Source organism: Triturus cristatus, chromosome 11, assembly GCF_964204655.1.
Source record: "Triturus cristatus chromosome 11, aTriCri1.1, whole genome shotgun sequence".
NCBI classification, from domain to species: Eukaryota; Metazoa; Chordata; class Amphibia; order Caudata; family Salamandridae; genus Triturus; species Triturus cristatus.
The window spans coordinates 758,748,693-758,768,237 of NC_140594.1; the positions used below are offsets into that span (position 1 = coordinate 758,748,693).

At 52.9% G+C, this 19,545-nt stretch overlaps 1 protein-coding gene across 5 annotated transcripts in view; it reads left to right on the forward strand.

The window, feature by feature from the left end:
- The window catches only part of SNED1 (sushi, nidogen and EGF like domains 1), a 3,096,442-nt gene that overhangs the window by 2,122,690 nt on the left and 954,207 nt on the right, over positions 1-19,545 (forward strand). For all 5 annotated transcript variants that reach the window (XM_085634426.1, XM_085634427.1, XM_085634428.1 and 2 more), the window contains one exon: positions 5,932-6,045. In XM_085634426.1, coding sequence (XP_085490552.1) covers positions 5,932-6,045 — 114 coding nt within the window. The remainder of the gene's footprint in view (positions 1-5,931; positions 6,046-19,545) is intronic.

The following is a 19,545-nucleotide window of genomic DNA, read 5'->3' on the forward strand; positions in this document are numbered from 1 at the left end:
CCACTTCGTTGGAGCTGTAGATACACTAGAAGCTGTCACCGGGAGGGGTCACTTTCAAGCGCCGGCCAGTGGGCAAGATGATAGTCCCCTCTCTCCCTCACAACCACACTCCCATGCCATATGGGTATGTCCGCGGGGCACTCCAACTTTCACCTCCACTATAGCGCCGAGGGCAGTTAACTCTCCCGGTTCTCCTCTGCCACCACTCCCGCACGATGCTCCGCAGGCCCTCAATCCACCACAGCCCAATCCGCTCCCAACTCTCCCGTCCCGATGGGCAGCATGTAATGCGGGGCAAGTCGGCGGGGCACCTTCTCTCTTCGCAGCTCAGTCCCCGAGGGGGTCCCCCTGCTCCCCTGCGGCGGTGCTCCGCTTCTCCCCGCCAAGGGGCGCAGTGCAAGGTGCGGTCCCCAGGCACTCCTCAGGCAGCTCCATGCGTCAGGGGCGAGGTGCAGGCCCCGACCGCCAGCCCTGCCCTGGCTCCAGTCTTCATCGGACCCAGCGCGTAGGCCCCCGACCCCATAGGGCGTCCAGAGAGTCACGTCCGCCTCCGACTGATGAGCCCCCGCCACAGGCACCAGTCCTTCCGGCCGCACCTTGCCGGGCCTTCTCTTCACTGCGGATCTCACCGCCGGTCCGCTTGCAAGTAAGGGCCCCCACCGGCCCCCTATCTCACCTCAGGTCAGGCGCCAGCAGGCGCAGGAGCCGGGTCCCAGGCCGCCCACCTTCCTCCTCCCGCGCCTCTGTCAGCGCGATGCACCTCACCTCAACCGCCTCAGCAGGGCTCCGACGGTCTCCGATCCTGGGGACACACGGAGGCCTCCACCCCACTTCAGGTGCGTAGCGGGCAGGCCATGGCAGGTCCCAAGTCTTCTCAGGCCAGGAGGACGTCGGGGCGCCGGACGCCGCCAGGGGCCAGCTCCCTCACACAGGTCTCCCGGCGACGTGTAGGCGCGGCCTCTGCGCAACCTCCGTCGGGCTCAGCACCTCCACCAAGGCCCCGCTGCCGATCGGGCACTGGACAAAGGGGCGGAACGCCCTCCGTCGTCAGTCTCCGTGTTCCAGCACTCGCGGGGCTCCGATCCGCCGACCTCCGACCTCTGGATCCGAGCTCCAGCGCCCATCCGATCCAGGTCTCCACCGCGCCACTAGTCCGCCATCTTAGGTGCCTCACCAGCGAGCGACCCGGCCAGTGCCTCTCGCGGCAGATCTCCATTCAGCGGCTGCTCCGGCTCCTCAGAACCACACCGAGTGAGCCCCGCCCCCTCCGCCACCAGTGGAGCCGCACGGGGGGCCCCGGACACCGTTTAATCAGGAGGAAAGCGGGCTCCGATGCGGAGCTCGCGATCTAGTCGGCCGCCATCCGCGGCACCAAGCCACGCCCCTCGTGTTCCAGTGTTCATGTAGCTGCTATTGATCCAAACACAGGTGTGAAGAGGATTTGCAATCTGGAGGGTTTCTTAACCAGACTAAGGTTTGTAGTGTTATGCAGGTTAGCTCTAGGTTCTGATACGTGGCAGGATTAGTACCCACGAAGAGCGTGGACTGGTCTACAATGCCAGTGAGGATGTGGACTGATCCCATGTAACATGAATCAGGCTGGGTACATGATCACCAGGTTTTGTAGACATGATTCAATTCTTGAGGAGCATTAAATGGTGTGGTATTGTTAAGGGGATGTGGACTGGGTTGATGTTTGTAAGTGGGTGCTGCACAACCTAGAAAGGTATTGTGTGGATCGGAGTCGAGTTCTTGAGGAGCGAGGAGTACACTGACTGGAGCTCCTTCATGGTTGTGGCTACATGGGGGTTTCGATGGGCATACTCTGAGCTGTGGTTCTTGCAGTGACATGGACCAGGCCTGCATTCTTGAAGGAGTTTGGACTGAGTTGGGGAATCTCAGAGAGCGTAGACAAAGGATGGCCTTTCAGCCCGTTTTTCGGTTGTACAAAGTGATAGATGATATGTGGACTGTGCCTAGTATGCATTCCATAGGAGATGCGATCTGTTCAAAGGGGCTAAATCACTGGGTGTGCCAATAATGGACTGTTAAAAAATTGAGGGATAAGGGACTTTAGTTTGAATACTCATAGCTACCAAGGTTTCAGATTCCTATGTGTGACATTTTCATAATTTCAGTGAAATTATGAGTGACATTTCAACGACTGTGAGTGACACTTGCTTGCAGAATCAAGCAATGAAATCAAGCAATGAAGACAAAGGAAACATAAATACCACAAATTACACCCATTTGAGCAACAAGAAACTCCAAGAAGATTTTTCAACTTCTGAAAAGCACCATAAATGGAGGGGCGCTAACCACTCTGTCCATGCCACCCACCCCACCGTGATGGCATTATAGCAGGTATATCCATGCCACACTTTTGCGCCCCCTACTTCCCAGGCTGCATGATTGGCAGGTGCAGACCGCAGTAAGCCCCCGGGTACCACTTTTTGCATTGCAACACAAGGATGTTTAATTACAGGGGGGCCTGCTAGCCACCGGCTGAATCACTGGTCAATTAAGTGATTGTAGGAAAACCTACACAGGTGAGGATTTGCCTAATGCACAAAAGAGGGAAACCTGTCCTAATCGGCCTTCCACCTGTGCGTGCCGAGGAGGCCTGGGAAGAAGCCGCTCTGGCCTAGGAGGACTGCAGGCGTGCCCCCAAAAAAGCCTGAGCTATGAAGCATTCCTAGAAGCTTTCCTGGAATCAAAGCTCCTTTTAACAGTTTTATTTCTACTTCTGCATATTGATGTTTCAGCATGTTTGAAACTCGTTTGCAGTGAAAGACTGGGGCCGGCCTCCAGAGGTCATTATCTGTAAATGAGGCCAGGCAGCAACAAAACAGTCACAATCACAAAACGTAAAGACGGCCTCAGGAAATGAGAACTTCACTGCAGATAAACTCACCTGAAAACTCAACCTGCACTACAGCCGTCAATAACTGGCCCACCGTGTCCGGTGCGAGCAGTAGGCAGCGCTGCGACCAGAAGCCAAGATTGCGGTCGGCCGCTCGCAAACTCCTGGCTCTGGCTCCAGGACGTGATGTCCCCCGCAGCAACACGCCCACTTACAACCTAAACGGGCCCAGCTCTAGGGCACTACCTCTTGATGTCAGGCTGCAGGCTGTCTGACTCAGAGCAGCGCAGCGCCACATGAATCTCTTGAGACTGATACATTGTAGCACTGCAGGTATGAACCTACCAGCAGCCCATAGCTCAGTGGCGAGCAAACCAAGCCTGCAAGAACAGGCGCACAGGCCACGGTTGTGACGTGATGCCATCTGCCACACACGCCAGTTAAGCAGTGCTTCAGCTGAGACACTATAAAGAATGCATCATATCCATGACATGCATTTCAGTGCTGTGAGGTGGAGCACCACACTGAAATGCGTTAGTCTAACGCCTGATGCGTGGTACTTGGCAGGACTGAATACTAGTTTTTATGAGGGGACACAAACACAGACCAGCGGCAGCTACTAATTCAGTTGACCTCAAACTCCAATTATCACATCTGAGAAAGCAAATTCCTTCTACAGTTTGTTGCACTATGGATAATAATGGGCTACCAAGAAAAACACGTAGAGTGATTGAGTACATTTAATTTGAATGAATTCACACAAAACTCTACATCAATAAAACACTACCAATTCATGTACTGCATAGATTTCTTACCTGACGCACATGAGAAAAGTTTGTTAGTGAAACTCTAAGTGCACTCTTGACAAACTCAAGCACAACAAACTCAAACACGCACCCTGGGGCTCCTCTGATAGAAATGTTACTGGAGGGCTTTGCCTTTGTGGGGCCAGGCACTTAGAGTGCTCATATGATGGAACCACGAGAGCTCCCCTAGGTAGGCATTTTTTCTAGCATCACAGGCAGTGGCGGCTGGTGACATTTGAGAGTGGTAAAGCGTAAAATTTGTGGTGCAATGAACCATGGCAAGCGAGCGTAGCGAGCAAGCCCGAATGACCTAAGGGGATTCGGCTGGGATCCACCCGAGAAAAGTTTGAAAAAATAGGGGGAAATTCATTTTTAAGAAAATTTGAGAAAGTAAGGTTAATAAAGCAACTGTGAAAGGGCAGTTATTACGTTAATAAAGAGATGTCATATAATAACATGCTTATGCAGTATAACCACAGAGCTTCATAACAGACTTCGAGATAAGAATGCTGAGTACCTCACAGATTAAGCAGGTCACAAACTAGCAGCATTCAAGAAGAAATGTCAGGATTAACATATTATTCATTTTTTGTAGACAAAATCAGCAAGCCTCTCTTTAATAGCTGTGAACTTCTAAATAACTTGAACGTTAAAGGCTGGGATTCTTTTGACAAGGTCTCTCTGTATAGAGAGCATTGCTAAAGCGTTCAGTCTTTCCTCAATCATAGTGTTCCACAGTAATGTCTTAATTCTGTTTAAATTGGAAAAACATTGTTCCGCCTCTGCTGTTGTCATAGGAGTGGTAATGACTATATTTAATAAAGCCACTATCTCTGTAAGTAACTTTTTCATATTAAGTTTCTGAATTAAAGCCAGCAAAGAAATGGCACCAGTAGCCTGCCGGTATACATGAATTCCATACAGTGCAGTCAACTCAGTTCTCAGATCCTCTTTGTTGAGCATAGGATGAGTTTCCACAGCCTCATTCATAGCTTGCTCGGGGAAGGACGTATCATATTTTGCAAACTGATCACTTTACAGTAATGAGGCACTCATCAAATGTTTTGTAAAAGAAAAACGTCCCTGTGCATGCACAATTATAATGTCACATACCTTCTTTGCAATTCTGACCAGACTGCTGATGTTTTTCCTGCAGTTTGAGAAAGTAGAATCCTTTGACAGTCTGCTGTCTAAATTGTCAACCACATCCCTCAATTTGTTCACGCTGGTGACAAACAGACTGGTAGCTCTTTGCACAAAGACAGTATCTATTTCTCGTTTTTGTAACTGGCTGTATAGTATGTCGACACAAGGCATTATTTCATGAAGTAAAAACAGAAGAACTGAAACGCTCTGTTTTGCAGTGTTCTAGCAAAGCCACGGGCTTCATTACGACTTTTGAATTCAAAACCAGCATTGGCTTCTATAGCGTCAAAACATTTCTCATATGTGAAAGTTCCAATGAGTTGGGGGGTCCGCTTGGAAGCCTCTTGGCCACAATTTCCCGAAGTACTTCCGTTCTTTTGGGGAAACTTGAGAAGAATACTACCATGCCTCCTACATCCAAAAGGAACATGTATGCCTTGGAGATCTTTGATACTGCCTGTTGCATAGTAAGATTCTGTTGGTGGGCGTAACAGTGCACATAATGGGCATTAGGGTACACATCTCTAATTCTTTTCTGTACTCCACCAAGGCTTCCACTCATTACTGATGCACCATCTTAGCTTTGTGCAATAAGTTTTTGTTTTTGAGGCTGCTCTGGAAAAATCAAGTTCAGTTAACATAATATAGCTGAAGTAATGGTTTCTGCACTAGAGTCTCTTAAATGTGTGAAACCATAGAACCTCCCCACAACTTTAGTGTAATTGTCAAGGTACCGAAAGACTAAAACGTACTGTGTCTTTGTGGCCATATCAGTGGTGTCATCAGCCTAAATAGCCACAAAGTCTGTGTTTTTCACCTGTTGGACCATATAACTTCTCATAATTTCTAGCATACATTCAAGGAGTCCATTTTGTATCGTTTTGGAGGTGCCCTTAAAGACAGTAGCACTTGCTAAATGTGCTTCCATTAAATTGTACTAGAAGATGAGATGCTGATTTATTTAGAATGGTAAATCTGCATTCATGTTCACTCTGTTGATTTGATTTGGCGATAGATCCTGTTTCCTTTAAGCTATTAGGCACATCCTGCTTTTAGGATGTTCAGCAGGAGTGGGTTCCAGCATTAATTTTCATTCATTTTATCTTTGCCCTGTAGAAGTTGACAGCTGTGATTCAAGTCCCTGCCAACACGGAGGAGAATGTGAGGACTATGAAGGCTCTTACCTTTGCGTCTGTCCCGTGGGATTCTACGGCTACAATTGCGAGATAGGTGAGAATTTTTAAATAACAGTGATAATAATGCATCAAACCCTCCAAAAATGCCTTAAAACTATGCTAGCTCTGCTTCCGATGGATACAAAGACAACACCTAAAATAGACATAACCTTCTTTACACCTACACCAAACTGACGCACACCATACACAAAACAAATGCTTAACCTACAGCCAGGGTACATTAAATCTGGGCAAAGGTACTCTAAACCAACATGCCAATAACCGTAATTGATAATAAATTGAAACTCAGTCGAAGTGGTATGCCTTTTACACCCAATGTGAATTAAGTATGTACCTAAATATACACACACAGCATAGGAGAGGGGCACCCTACTGGCCTTAAGGATATTGCAGAATATATGTTGAAGCACGTCACAAGGGGAGGGGCTGAGGTCTATATGCCTTAGGCCTACCATATACAGATTCTTGGTTGGTACCCACGACACACATCTGCAAGGCAGTTTAGATGAAAAGACTCAATAATGGCCCAACAGAAATGGCCTCATGAAACGTTCATGTACTTAACGATATGTAAAGAGATACACAACGCATTCATACCTTAGAAAGGATGCCTTACTCCAAAAGACACATCCGACAGATGCAGAAGAGACGAAATTCAGGAGAAAATAGATTATACTTATATGCTTATATAGACACTTATATTCCTCAACATACTGCTGTTATGTAAGAGGAGTGTGGGTATCGATTCCACTAGGGTCCTATATTAGCACAGGTATTCCACACGGCTATATAGGGTAGACATATACTGTTGCATGGCTTTCTGGATCGGTTGGAAATATGTTTTCTAAACTCAAACACTCCCAACACAGATGACAAGGCTTAATCCTGGTTGCTGCTCGACCTGCTCCTTCCCAACATAGATATATCCATAGCCTGGGCAGGAGACTTTTAATTGTGTATTAGACGGGAACCTAAGCAGACAGCTTCCAAGGCTACACACAAAAATGTCAATGACCGATGCACTGTTTGAAGTAATGGATAAGGCTGACTGCATTGACATCTGGATAACGATATTCCCAGCTCTAACAGAATGCTCATGCTACTAAGAGACTATCACATGTACAGGAGGCTGGTTGGAATTTTATTATCACGCTGTCTCAGTACACAAATACAGTCTACTCCGTACCCAAATAGGTTTCTCTTGTACTACTTGCCACTTCTGATATGATAAGCGACCTAATAGAATATCCACCTGGAGATTAAACACAGAGGACATGAAAGACACTGTTTCTCACTGAAATACGGCAGGTCTTATACAAGTTTCTAGAACACAACTGGGGAATAATGACCTCTAGGTCCAATGAGTGGAAGGCTTTAAAAGCTGTAATAAGGGATGAGTGCATGAGTAAGAAATGCAAGAGAAAGAGAAGACTACAATACAACCTAACACAATAGGAAATGAAGTTAGCTGCATTACAGAAATGGAAGCTGGGAGGCCTACAGCAGAAAAATAAATACTAGTGGCTCAAAAGGCAGTGAAGAGAACCAGGGCTGACCTAGACAAGCTCACCCTTACAGATTACAAAACTACATAGGACGGAGACAAATTGGGGGCGCTAGGTGGCGCGCTAACAAGATGATCGCCAGAGCGTGAAGCTCCTGCCACCCGGTGCCATCATCCTGTGAATTATCCTACCTGCAGAGTGAGTAGACATCGCTGACGCCGCCAGCCGCGACATACAGACCTCCCGCAGCCCCACGGAGAAATTCAGAGCCGGCGATAGCCCGCAGCTCCAGTTGTGCTGTGCTGAGTCTGAGGCCGGCGGGAGGAGCGGAGCGGGCCGTAGACCTTGGCCGGCCGTGGGGGACACTCTAGCCCACGGCTCGCCACGAGGCGACTGGGCCGCGCGGACCGTGATCCACGCAAAGGAGGCGGGACGGCGGCTGGCCTCTCGGGCACGGAGGCCGATGCAAGTGGAGGTGGGGAGCGGCAGACCCGGCGACCTGCTAGTGAAGAGGTGATCCAGCCTGCCAGATTGGGTGAAGCGGCAAAGACGGCGCAAACACAGAGGTGACTGCTGCCTGCTGGCGACAGTGCGGAACGCGCGCTGACAGGGCGCCACTGCGGAACGAGTCTGCGACGACATCCACGGGGTACTGTGCGAGACCCTGGCTTGGAGTACCTCGCTACGGGACCTGGCTGATTACCTACTGGAGCTGCCCGGGTGAGTCATGCGGACCCGACCTCAGCACTCCAACGAGGTCGAGGGGCGCGGCGGGGAGGCCTGGGAGCGAGGTGGGCCTCTTCGCGAGCTGCAATAGAGTGGTGGGCCCAGCGGCGGCTGCTATGGACGGTCGGGGAGTGATGGGCCCCCCTACCACTAGTGGACATGACATTGAAGCCCGGGACTTGCAGACCTTGTAGCTGGTGGCCGGTCATTAGACATAGACCGTGAGGTGAACGACTGAGAAGGTGGGGGGGCTGCTTTGACCCCGCAGTGAGGAGAGCGACTGGACCTGGCGTGAGCCCCTGAGGCACTGGCATATTGCGGCGGGACTTGCGCCTTCACATAACCGACGCGCACAGGGAGCATCCCAGCTGGCGACAACAGCGTGGAGGGCCCGGTCATAGCCGAGACTGGGGTGCTGTCCGGGTTGTACCACTGTCAATACCAAGTCGGTGGCAGCGGAGGGGTGGCCCACTCCCTAGTGGCCTAGGAGCAGCGGATGCTGACAGCGGAGGTGGCATAGCGTCAGACCTGGTCGGCGCGGGGCACAGACGCTGAGGTGGAGGAGAGATGCCCGACGGGGGGCACTGACGCACTGTGGGGACAGCACGAAGCGGCCTCGGCGGCCTCCGGAGCCTGGGGATACCGGGCAGTGGGCATCTGATAGACGGTGGCTGCGCCGTTCTCAGGAGGATCCTTGTCCACCCCTCCCTCCTCTCTTTCCCCCGCGCCGGCGGGGGAACGTGGTGTTCACTCTCTCATACCTCGGTGAAACAGGAGTGGGGGTCTGGATTGTCCGCCCGGTGCCGGGGTTGCCGGCGAATGCCTTCAGCACAGCAGTTGGTCATGGGCCGGCTGCGGACAAGCCGTCTGTGGGCCGATCGCAGGCGGAGGGTCTGGGTCCCACATCAGGACGTCATGACAGAGACGTGGAGCCTCCGGCGACGGCACTTGCGGCGAAAATGGACACAGTATTGGCGGCGGTGGAACGGTTGGGTACTACCTTTGAGCAGACTAGGGCCTCCCTGGAGTCCCGGATCGATAAAGTCACAGTGGACTTCACCCTCCTCCACGCGGACCATCGCAAGTTGGCGGACTCCATTACCCAGCAACGCCAAGCGCTCCAGGATGTCCAACCTTTGGTGCGCAACCACACCGTGGCCCTGCAGGACCTGATCGACCGTGTCCATGCCTTGGAGGATCGGGGCCGAGGACGCGGAAGGGCGCTCCCGGCGAAATAATGTCCGAGTGCTGGGACTACCGGAGGGTGAGGAGGGACGGAACCCGGAACAGTCGAGGGGTGGCTTCGTGGCATCCTCCCCCCGGGGGTGCTCTCCCCGCAGTTCGTCGTGGAGTGGACGCATAGGTTCCCGGCGCGAAGGCCTCAACCCGGGGCGGAGGCCTCAACCCGGGGCTAGGCCACGACCATTCTTTTTCAGACTTCTCAACTATTGATATAGGGACGTGGTGCTTCGTGAGGCCAGGAAGCTGGACACCATCACAGTGGGAAGTGGACAGGTGATGTTTTTTCCGGATTACTTGGCGACAGTCCAAAAGCGGAGGAGCAACTACCTGGCAGTGAAGCACCAGTTGCGCGATCTGGAGATCCCATATTCCCTGCTGTTCCCGTCGCACCTCAGGGTGGTCACGAAGGAGGGGACCCGATTCTTCGACGCCCCGGCCGATGTCTGGGACTGGTTGGAGGAAGCGGAGCTGTGCGTAGGCCAGAGTCCCCCAGTTTCAGGAGTTGGTGGACGCCAGGAGAGGAGACCACGGCGACGGCGGCGGAGGGAGGCCCGCAGGGCAATGGGGTCGAGCCCCGCCGTGGCACCCAGTCCTGAGAGGATGCGGCTGGAGCGTCAGGCAGCCCTGGAAGCGGTGGCAACCCTGGGGTCCACGAGCAGCCAGGGAGAAGCGGCTGTCCACGAGCATAGTGAACCTGAGACTAGTAAATCGGCTTCCCCGTCCACCATGCTTTCAGAAGATCAAGTTCTACCGCTGGTGACACCCCAGACTGCCGACCACATTGTGTGAGCCCAGTGCATTGAGATGGCGGCGCCTACCGGTGTGTGGGCCGACATGAGTGAGACAGTGTTGGAAACCGGGCAACCAGGTTAGCAGTCACCAGGTTCCCAGCACAGTGGTAGCTTGGCTCGAGCGGTTGGGGGTCAGGCACCGTGTTAAGCGTACGTCACACCCTCACAATAACCATGCGTTCATCCATTCCAAAAACGACACTACACCGTAAAAATTATGCAAGTCAAGATGAAAATATATATGTCTTTATTTATTTTCTCTTAGTTGCAGGTTTCATAACATAAATACAATACAATAGGATTTTCCTTTAAAAGAGCAGGTCAAATAAACAATGCTACTTTGGAATTACAATAAATAGGTTCAGGTCCTCCTTAAGCAAAGAATAAATAGATGTGCAATAAATACAGACGGCAAATAAATACAGTCAGACAATAAATACAGTGCAAGAATAAATTAGTGGAAGACAATAAATAAAGCACCCTCAATAAGTAAGGTAAAAGCAATCAATGACCGTTACAGATCAGATCACTTTCATGAGGTAACTTGGTCTTACTTTGCCCATACACAGCTTATGGTCATTTGGGTGGCATGGGGGTGTCCCACCTAGATTGGTCAAGGCTGGGGCCTAAGCTGAGGCAGAATGAGGATAACCTAAAGATCTGGCCCTCCAAACTACACAGCCCCTCACAGATGTCACTGCACCAGTCTTAGTTCACCCCTGGCACTCCCAGGCTGGTTCTAACACCCCTCTAGCCCCTAGAATGGTCTTTTAGGGCTCCACGGGGCCTCAGACGCCCCCTCTACCACTTACTGCCCTTTTCACGATGATCGGCTCCGCTCGGCGCCGTGTCGATGTCGTGAGGCGGCTCAGGCTCGATGTCGCTGGGCGGCCTCGACTCGATGTTGCTGGGCGATCCCGACTCGACGTCGCTGGACGGTCTCGACTCGATGTCGCTGGGCGATCTCGACTCGATGTCGCTGGGCGGTCTCGACTCGATGTCGCTGGGCGGCCTCGTCTCGATGTCGCCTTCCGGCGTCACAGGGACACGACCTCCCCGCTTCCGGGTGTCTCCGGAGTGCGATCTCCACTCCCGACCTCCGGCGCGCTTCACCTCAGTTTCCGGCGTCTCCGGTGGGCGGACTTCACTCCCCCGTCGACGCCTCACCTCGACCTCGGGTGAATCTCCACTCGATCTCCGGCGCCTCTCCACGACCTCCGTCGGCGCCCTCACCTCGACCTCGGGTGAATCTCCACTCGACCTCCGGCGCCTCTCCACGACCTCCGTCGGCGCCCTCACTCGACCTCTGGCGGCTCCGGGTACGACGTCTGCTTTCTGTCAGCGCCGCTTCTCCACCTCAGGGCCCAGGTCTCCAGGCTTCTCGACGTCAGGACTCCAGGAGGACACCACTGAACAGGTCAGGAACTTGCTGTTCTTCCTCTTTAAGGCCTGTTTCAAATGTTCAGTTCCTTAAGATGGTTCTTCTGATCTTGGTCCCACACAGGGCTTTAGGCTGGGCTTGGTCAGTAGGGACTAGCATCAAGGGTGGGTTTCTGGACCCCACTCCAAGCACTGGTTTCCACCCCTGCTGCCTTACTCCGACCTCCTTCTATATCTGTCCTCTCTCCTCTCCAGTCAGATGCCAACTGCCACTCTGAGATGGCCTCCCAACATTCTAAACTGCCTCCCACTATCACAGGATTCTAGAATGTTCCAGGAGGTTCTGGAAACCTCCAGTGAGTTCTGGTGATGTCACAGGTGACAATGGATGGCCACCATTTTGTGTCTCAGGCCCTCAGACAGAAGTTCCAGGGGTAGGGAAAATGGCTCCCTGACCCTGCATCAACACTAAAAAGTCTGGTGGTTCCCAAAAAGGTAAAATTATAACAGGGTTTGAGGCAGAAGTGGGACAAAATAAATAATGATGAGGAGGGACCACCCAAAGGGCTGACAGGTCTAACACGCGTCCCCCCCAGCTGAAAGTGGGGAGAGCTACCCAACCCCTTGGGAGTTCTCATCACTAAGGCGGAAATACCTTGAGAGACCGTCTGCATTGGCGTGGTCCACTCCAGGCCGATGTTCCACCTGAAAGTCCATTCCCTGTAGGGAGATAGACCACCTTAGCAACTTGGGATTCTCCCCCTTCATCTGCATCAGCCACCGAAGGGGTCTGTGGTCGGTCTGAACTAGGAAGTGCGAGCCAAACAGGTATGGCCGCAACTTCTTCAGAGCCCATACCACTGCAAATGCTTCACGCTCTATTGCACTCCACTTCTGTTCCCTGGGAAGTAGTCTCCGGGATAGGAAGACCACGGGTTGATCCAGACCCTCTTCATTGAGTTGCGATAACACTGCCCCAATGCCATGTTCCGATTCATCCGTCTGGACAATGAACTCCTTGGAAAAATCTGGGGCCCTTAAGACTGGGGCCTCGCACATGGCTTGCTTCAGTTTCACAAAGGCCTGCTGACAAGCCTCCGTCCAGACTACCTGTCGAGGTTGCTTCTTGGACGTAAGCTCCGTGAGGGGGGCCACAATGGTACCATACCCCTTCACGAAGCGGCGGTAATATCCGGTGAGGCCCAGAAAAGCTCGGACCTCAGTCTGAGTCTTGGGGGGTTCCCAGGCCATGATAGCCTCGATTTTCGCCTGGAGGGGTTGCACCGCTCCCCTACCCACCAAGTGTCCAAGGTACACTACCGACCCCTGCCCGATCTGGCATTTACTGGCCTTGATCGTTAAACCAGCGTGTTTCAGGGCCTGGAGAACAGCTTGCAGGTGACGCAAGTGATCCTCCCAGCTGTTACTGAAGACGGCAATGTCGTCCAGATAAGCAGCAGAGAAACTCTCCATTCCAGTGAGGATCTGGTTCACCAGACGCTGAAACGTGGCAGGTGCGTTCTTGAGCCCAAAGGGCATCACGCAGAACTGGTAGTGGCCCTTGGGCGTGGAGAAGGCTGACCTTTCCTTAGCTCCATCAGTCAGAGAGATCTGCCAGTACCCGGAAGTAAGGTCAAAGGTACTTAGATATTGGGCCCAACCTCAGTTCCGGTTGGGCACCCGGTGGTACAGCTTTTGGTACTAATACCACCGGACTGGACCAGGGGCTGCTAGAAGGTTCAATCACTCCTAGCTCCAGCATCTTAGTGACTTCACTGTGAATGCTGGCCTTCACCTTGTCTGTCATCCGGTAGATCTTTGACTTCACAGGTGGGCTGTCTCCTGTGTCCACGTCATGGACGCACAGGTGAGTCCTACCCGGAACAAGGGAGAACAACGAAGAGTACTGCCCCAGGACCTGGCGGCAGTCCTCCTGCTGTTCAGGAGTTAGGGACGGGGAGAGAATCACTCCCTCCACCAACCCATCCTTCTCTTGAGACGCAAATAAGTCGGGGAGAGGCTCGCTTTCCACGTCCTCTGCTCCGTCAGTCACCATCAGCAATATGACTTCGGGCCTCTCATGGTGGGGTTTGAGGCGGTTGGCATGCAGCACCCGTAGGGGCTGGCGAGGGGTCTTCAGATCCACCAAGTAGGTAGCCTTACCCTTCTTCTCCAACACCTCAAAGGGTCCTGACCAGCGATCCTGGAGGGCGCTAAGCTCTCCTGGTTCGATCACCCACACCTTCTGGCCAGGCTCCAACTCCACCGGGTGAGCATTGTGGTCATACCACGCCTTCATCACTGCTTGGCTGGCTTCCAAGTTGTCAGAAGCTTGCTTCCACAACTTAGCCATTTGGCTCCGGAAGGCCAGCATGTAGCTCACCACATCCTGGGGAAGCTTTCTGGGAGTTCTTTCCCATCCATCTCTCACCAGGCTGAGAGGTCCACGCACAGGTTGCCCATACAGAAGCTCGAAGGGGCTGAAGCCCACTCCCTTCTGTGGCACTTCCCTGTAAGAAAACAATAGACAGGGTAGGAGGACGTCCCATTTCCTCCGCAGGCTTTCAGGCAGACTTCTGATCATGCCTTTCAAGGTTTTATTGAACCTCTCCACCAGACCATTGGTCTGGGGGTGGTAAGGAGTGGTGAACCGGTAGGTCACCCCACACTCCTTCCACATGGCCCGCATGTATGCTGACATAAAGTTGGTCCCCCTGTCGGACACAACTTCCTTGGGAAAACCCACTCGGGTAAAGATTCCCATCAGGGCCCTGGCCACAACAGGTGCCGTAATGGTCCTCAGAGGTATAGCCTCTGGGTACCGTGTGGCATGATCCACCAGAACCAGAATAAACCTGTGACCAGCTGTAGTAGGCGGATCTAACGGACCCACAATGTCGATGCCCACCCTTTCAAAGGGGGTGCATCGACATTGTGGTTCCACGGGAGCTTTCAGCTTCACCCCTGTTTTCCCACTGGCTTGACAAGACACACACGTCCGGCAATAGGTGTCGGACGACACTTTCATTTGAGGCCAATAAAAGTGTGGGACAAGCCGGGCAAAGGTCTTGTCTTGCCCCAGGTGTCCTGCCAAGGGGATCTCATGAGCCAATTCCAGGAGAAAGGCTCGATAACGTTGAGGGACAACCAAGGCCCGTGACGATCCGTGCATGGGTGCCTTGGGTTCACTGTAGAGGAGGCCATCCTCCCAGTAAATGTTGTAGTTCCCCTCAACGTTCCCTGCTGCCTGGGCTTCGGCCTGTCGCCTCAGTCCCTCAGGGGTAGGACACTCCTTCTGGCCCTTGCAGAATTCCTCCCTGGTCGGCCCTCCCTCCACGTGCCACTCGGCCGGGATGGGTAGGTTCTCCAGTTCGGTAACATCCCCCTCCGCGGACTCCTGGTCCACCACCTCCGGTGGCCTATCCGTCACACGGGGCGCGGATGCCGAGGCAGGCTCCTCCTGCCCTCGGTTCTTCCCTTGGTCGGCAGCCGGCGGTGCCTTTGTTCCAGGCTCCCGCCTAAACGAACTCCCCCTCCGGGTAGTCGCAGACCCTGTGCTGACACAGGCCCAGTCAGGTGTACCCAGCATCTCCGCATGAGTCCGGTATTCCACCTCCTTCCAAGCATTATGCTCCATGTCATTCCCCAGCAGACAATCGACTGGCACGGCAGGGCTTACGGCAACTCGAAGCAACCCTGCAACCCCTTCCCATTCAAATGGAACCTCGGCCACCGGATAGTGGCCCATTCTGCCGTCAGCCATCGCGGCAGGGTGGAGTACATTGGGAATCACCTGCTCTGGAGACACCAGTTGGCTACGTACCATAGTCATACTGGCTCCTGTGTCTCTCAGAGCCTCCCCTCTTTGGCCGTTGATGGTGACCCACTGCCCATACTTTGTGGTATTTGCAGGCACCTGGATCTTAGGAACCATCTCCCGTTCTCCCAGGGACACTAAAGTGACACCCGCCCACTCCCTTCCCTTATCTAAAGGCATCTCCTCCCCGAGCACTACACTAGCTACTCCGGGGGCCTTTCCTCCGATGGGAGGGGGTGGTCTTTTCGGGCACTTCACATCTCCCTTATAGTGTCCGACACCACCGCACTCGAAGCAATGGACAACCCTTGGCTGCTGACTCTGGCCAGGATTAGGGTTTCTGGGTGGGTTAGCCCTAGGGGTGAATCCCATTCCCTTCCCTTGGAAACTATTTTGGGGGCCTTTAGAGAACTCCGTTTTCTTTTCCCCTCCCTCTTTCTTCTGGGGGGCGCCCTGTCCGGTCTTTTGAGAGTCCCCTCCAGTCCCCCTTGTGGACACCCGGGTACTAGCCCAAATGTCCGCCTCCTCAGCAAGCTTCCGGGGATTGGTCAGCTTGCTATCCACCAGGTGTTGACGCAGTTCGGGGAAACATTTTTCGAGCAGGTGTTCCTTCAACATCAAATCAAACAACCCCTCGTAGTCCCTCACCTCGCTGCCCTGTATCCAACCCTCTAATGCCTTCTTTGCATAGTCCAGGAAATCCACCCAATTCTGTGTGCCCAGTTTGTGGCTACCCCGGAACTTCTGTCTATACTTCTCGGGTGTTAGTCCAAACTTCCACACGAGCGCCACTTTCATGGTGGGGTAGTGGGTCTGCTCATCCTGCTCTAGGGCCAATAATGTATCCCTGCCAGCTGGAGGCATGTATTTATACAATCCCCCTCCCCAATACTTCTCTGGAACCCCATGGGCTCTTAAAGAGACCTCATAGGCCGCTAGCCACTTGGCGATATCATCTCCCGCACTATAGCTGGCTACTATGTCTTTTGGCAGATAGGGTTTGGGTTCCCTGGTGATTTCTCTCTCTTCGCTGCCACCATTAGGAACAGTGTGTGCCCCGACCCGTAGGATCTGGAGATCTATCTCCCTGAGCCTCAACTCGTGAGCCATCCTCCGTTCCTCCTTTTCTTTCTCCAGCTTCGCCAACTCCCATGTGAGCTGTCTTTTCTCCCTCCGGTCAGTTAATACTGCTTCTGATAAGCCGCCACTAGAGACACTGCTGCCCTTCCTTGAAAGTGTTCTGGGCCCCTCTAATAGGTTCCCCACCTCAGGTTGGTACAAACCAGCCCCCTCGCTGACAGTTTCTCCATCCCTGTCCTCCTTCTCAACCTTACTTTCTCGTCGTGCCTCCCCCCAAGCCCTCAAGCTGGTCTGGAGCTCACCCTTCTTTGCACCTTGGGGACAAAACACCCCCTCTCGCTGACAAAACTCTCTGAGTTGGGCCACAGTGTAAGTTTCCACATCCTCCAACACAAACTCCATTTTGCCCACTCAGGATAGAAGACAGTTGCTTACAGAAGCTATGCAGGGGGGTACCTTTTGTAATACCTCCTCCCACCACCAGAAGTAAATTTGGAAAAAACAAAACTCAAAATCAGGAAGTCCGCTTGGAGAAAACTCCCGGTGTAGGCCTATGGACTACCCACAGTTATTGTCGAGTAGACGCAAGCACAGCTCAATCCCACCGCTGAACACCAATTTTATGTTGGAAACCGGGCAACCGGGTTAGCAGTCACCAGGTTCCCAGCACAGTGGTAGCTTGGCTCGAGCGGTTGGGGGTCAGGCACCGTGTTAAGCGTACGTCACACCCTCACAATAACCATGCGTTCATCCGTTCCAAAAACGACACTACACCGTAAAAATTATGCAAGTCAAGATGAAAATATATATGTCTTTATCTTATTTTCTCTTAGTTGCAGGTTTCATAACATAAATACAATACAATAGGATTTTCCTTTAAAAGAGCAGGTCAAATAAACAATGCTACTTTGGAATTTCAATAAATAGGTTCAGGTCCTCCTTAAGCAAAGAATAAATAGATGTGCAATAAATACAGACGGCAAATAAATACAGTCAGACAATAAATACAGTGCAAGAATAAATTAGTGGAAGACAATAAATAAAGCACCCTCAATAAGTAAGGTAAAAGCAATCAATGACAGTTACAGATCAGATCACTTTCATGAGGTAACTTGGTCTTACTTTGCCCATACACAGCTTATGGTCATTTGGGTGGCATGGGGGTGTCCCACCTAGATTGGTCAAGGCTGGGGCCTAAGCTGAGGCAGAATGAGGATAACCTAAAGATCTGGCCCTCCAAACTACACAGCCCCTCACAGATGTCACTGCACCAGTCTTAGTTCACCCCTGGCACTCCCAGGCTGTTCTAACACCCCTCTAGCCCCTAGAATGGTCTTTTAGGGCTCCACGGGGCCTCAGACGCCCCCTCTACCACTTACTGCCCTTTTCACGATGATCGGCTCCGCTCGGCGCCGTGTCGATGTCGTGAGGCGGCTCCGGCTCGATGTCGCTGGGCGGCCTCGACTCGATGTCGCTGGGCGATCCCGACTCGACGTCGCTGGACGGTCTCGACTCGATGTCGCTGGGCGATCTCGACTCGATGTCGCTGGGCGGTCTCGACTCGATGTCGCTGGGCGGCCTCGTCTCGATGTCGCCTTCCGGCGTCGCAGGGACACGACCTCCCCGCTTCCGGGTGTCTCCGGAGTGCGATCTCCACTCCCGACCTCCGGCGCGCTTCACCTCAGTTTCCGGCGTCTCCGGTGGGCGGACTTCACTCCCCCGTCGACGCCTCACCTCGACCTCGGGTGAATCTCCACTCGATCTCCAGCGCCTCTCCACGACCTCCGTCGGCGCCCTCACCTCGACCTCGGGTGAATCTCCACTCGACCTCCGGCGCCTCTCCACGACCTCCGTCGGCGCCCTCACTCGACCTCTGGCGGCTCCGGGTACGACGTCTGCTTTCTGTCAGCGCCGCTTCTCCACCTCAGGCCCCAGGTCTCCAGGCTTCTCGACGTCAGGACTCCAGGAGGACACCACTGAACAGGTCAGGAACTTGCTGTTCTTCCTCTTTAAGGCCTGTTTCAAATGTTCAGTTCCTTTAGATGGTTCTTCTGATCTTGGTCCCACACAGGGCTTTAGGCTGGGCTTGGTCAGTAGGGACTAGCATCAAGGGTGGGTTTCTGGACCCCACTCCAAGCACTGGTTTCCACCCCTGCTGCCTTACTCCGACCTCCTTCTATATCTGTCCTCTCTCCTCTCCAGTCAGATGCCAACTGCCACTCTGAGATGGCCTCCCAACATTCTAAACTGCCTCCCACTATCACAGGATTCTAGAATGTTCCAGGAGGTTCTGGAAACCTCCAGTGAGTTCTGGTGATGTCACAGGTGACAATGGATGGCCACCATTTTGTGTCTCAGGCCCTCAGACAGAAGTTCCAGGGGTAGGGAAAATGGCTCCCTGACCCTGCATCAACACTAAAAAGTCTGGTGGTTCCCAAAAAGGAAAAATTATAACAGGGTTTGAGGCAGAAGTGGGACAAAATAAATAATGATGAGGAGGGACCACCCAAAGGGCTGACAGGTCTAACAGACAGGGTGTTGTGGTGACTGTTGGTTTTCCTATTCCCCTGTATGATGTGGTGCAGTGCCGCGTGCTGGCACGCACAAGTTTGCTGGATCGTATTGGGTGGATGGGGTAGCGGAGAATCCTGCTCAGGGGGGTTTATGCGTTATGTGAGGTCAGAGGCAGGTGGTATAGGTAGGCGCAGTTAGGCTACTCGCACATGCTCAGTACCATTCGCACCACAGAAGGCACATATGGCGAATGCAGGGGTAACGCAGGGAAAGAGCAGTTTGCGTTAGCTACAGCCACACCGCGCACCCGTTAGCCATTACCTGGCTTAGTTTAATTCAATAAGCGCTTAGCTTGGAGTTTGGACGAATGCCCATTTGGGGGTTTGCCCCGGTAGTTACATTGTTACCGATTTTCATTACATATACTCAGCAGTACACAAATGTTCCTTTGTTGGGGTTTTGGTTGCAACACACCGGCA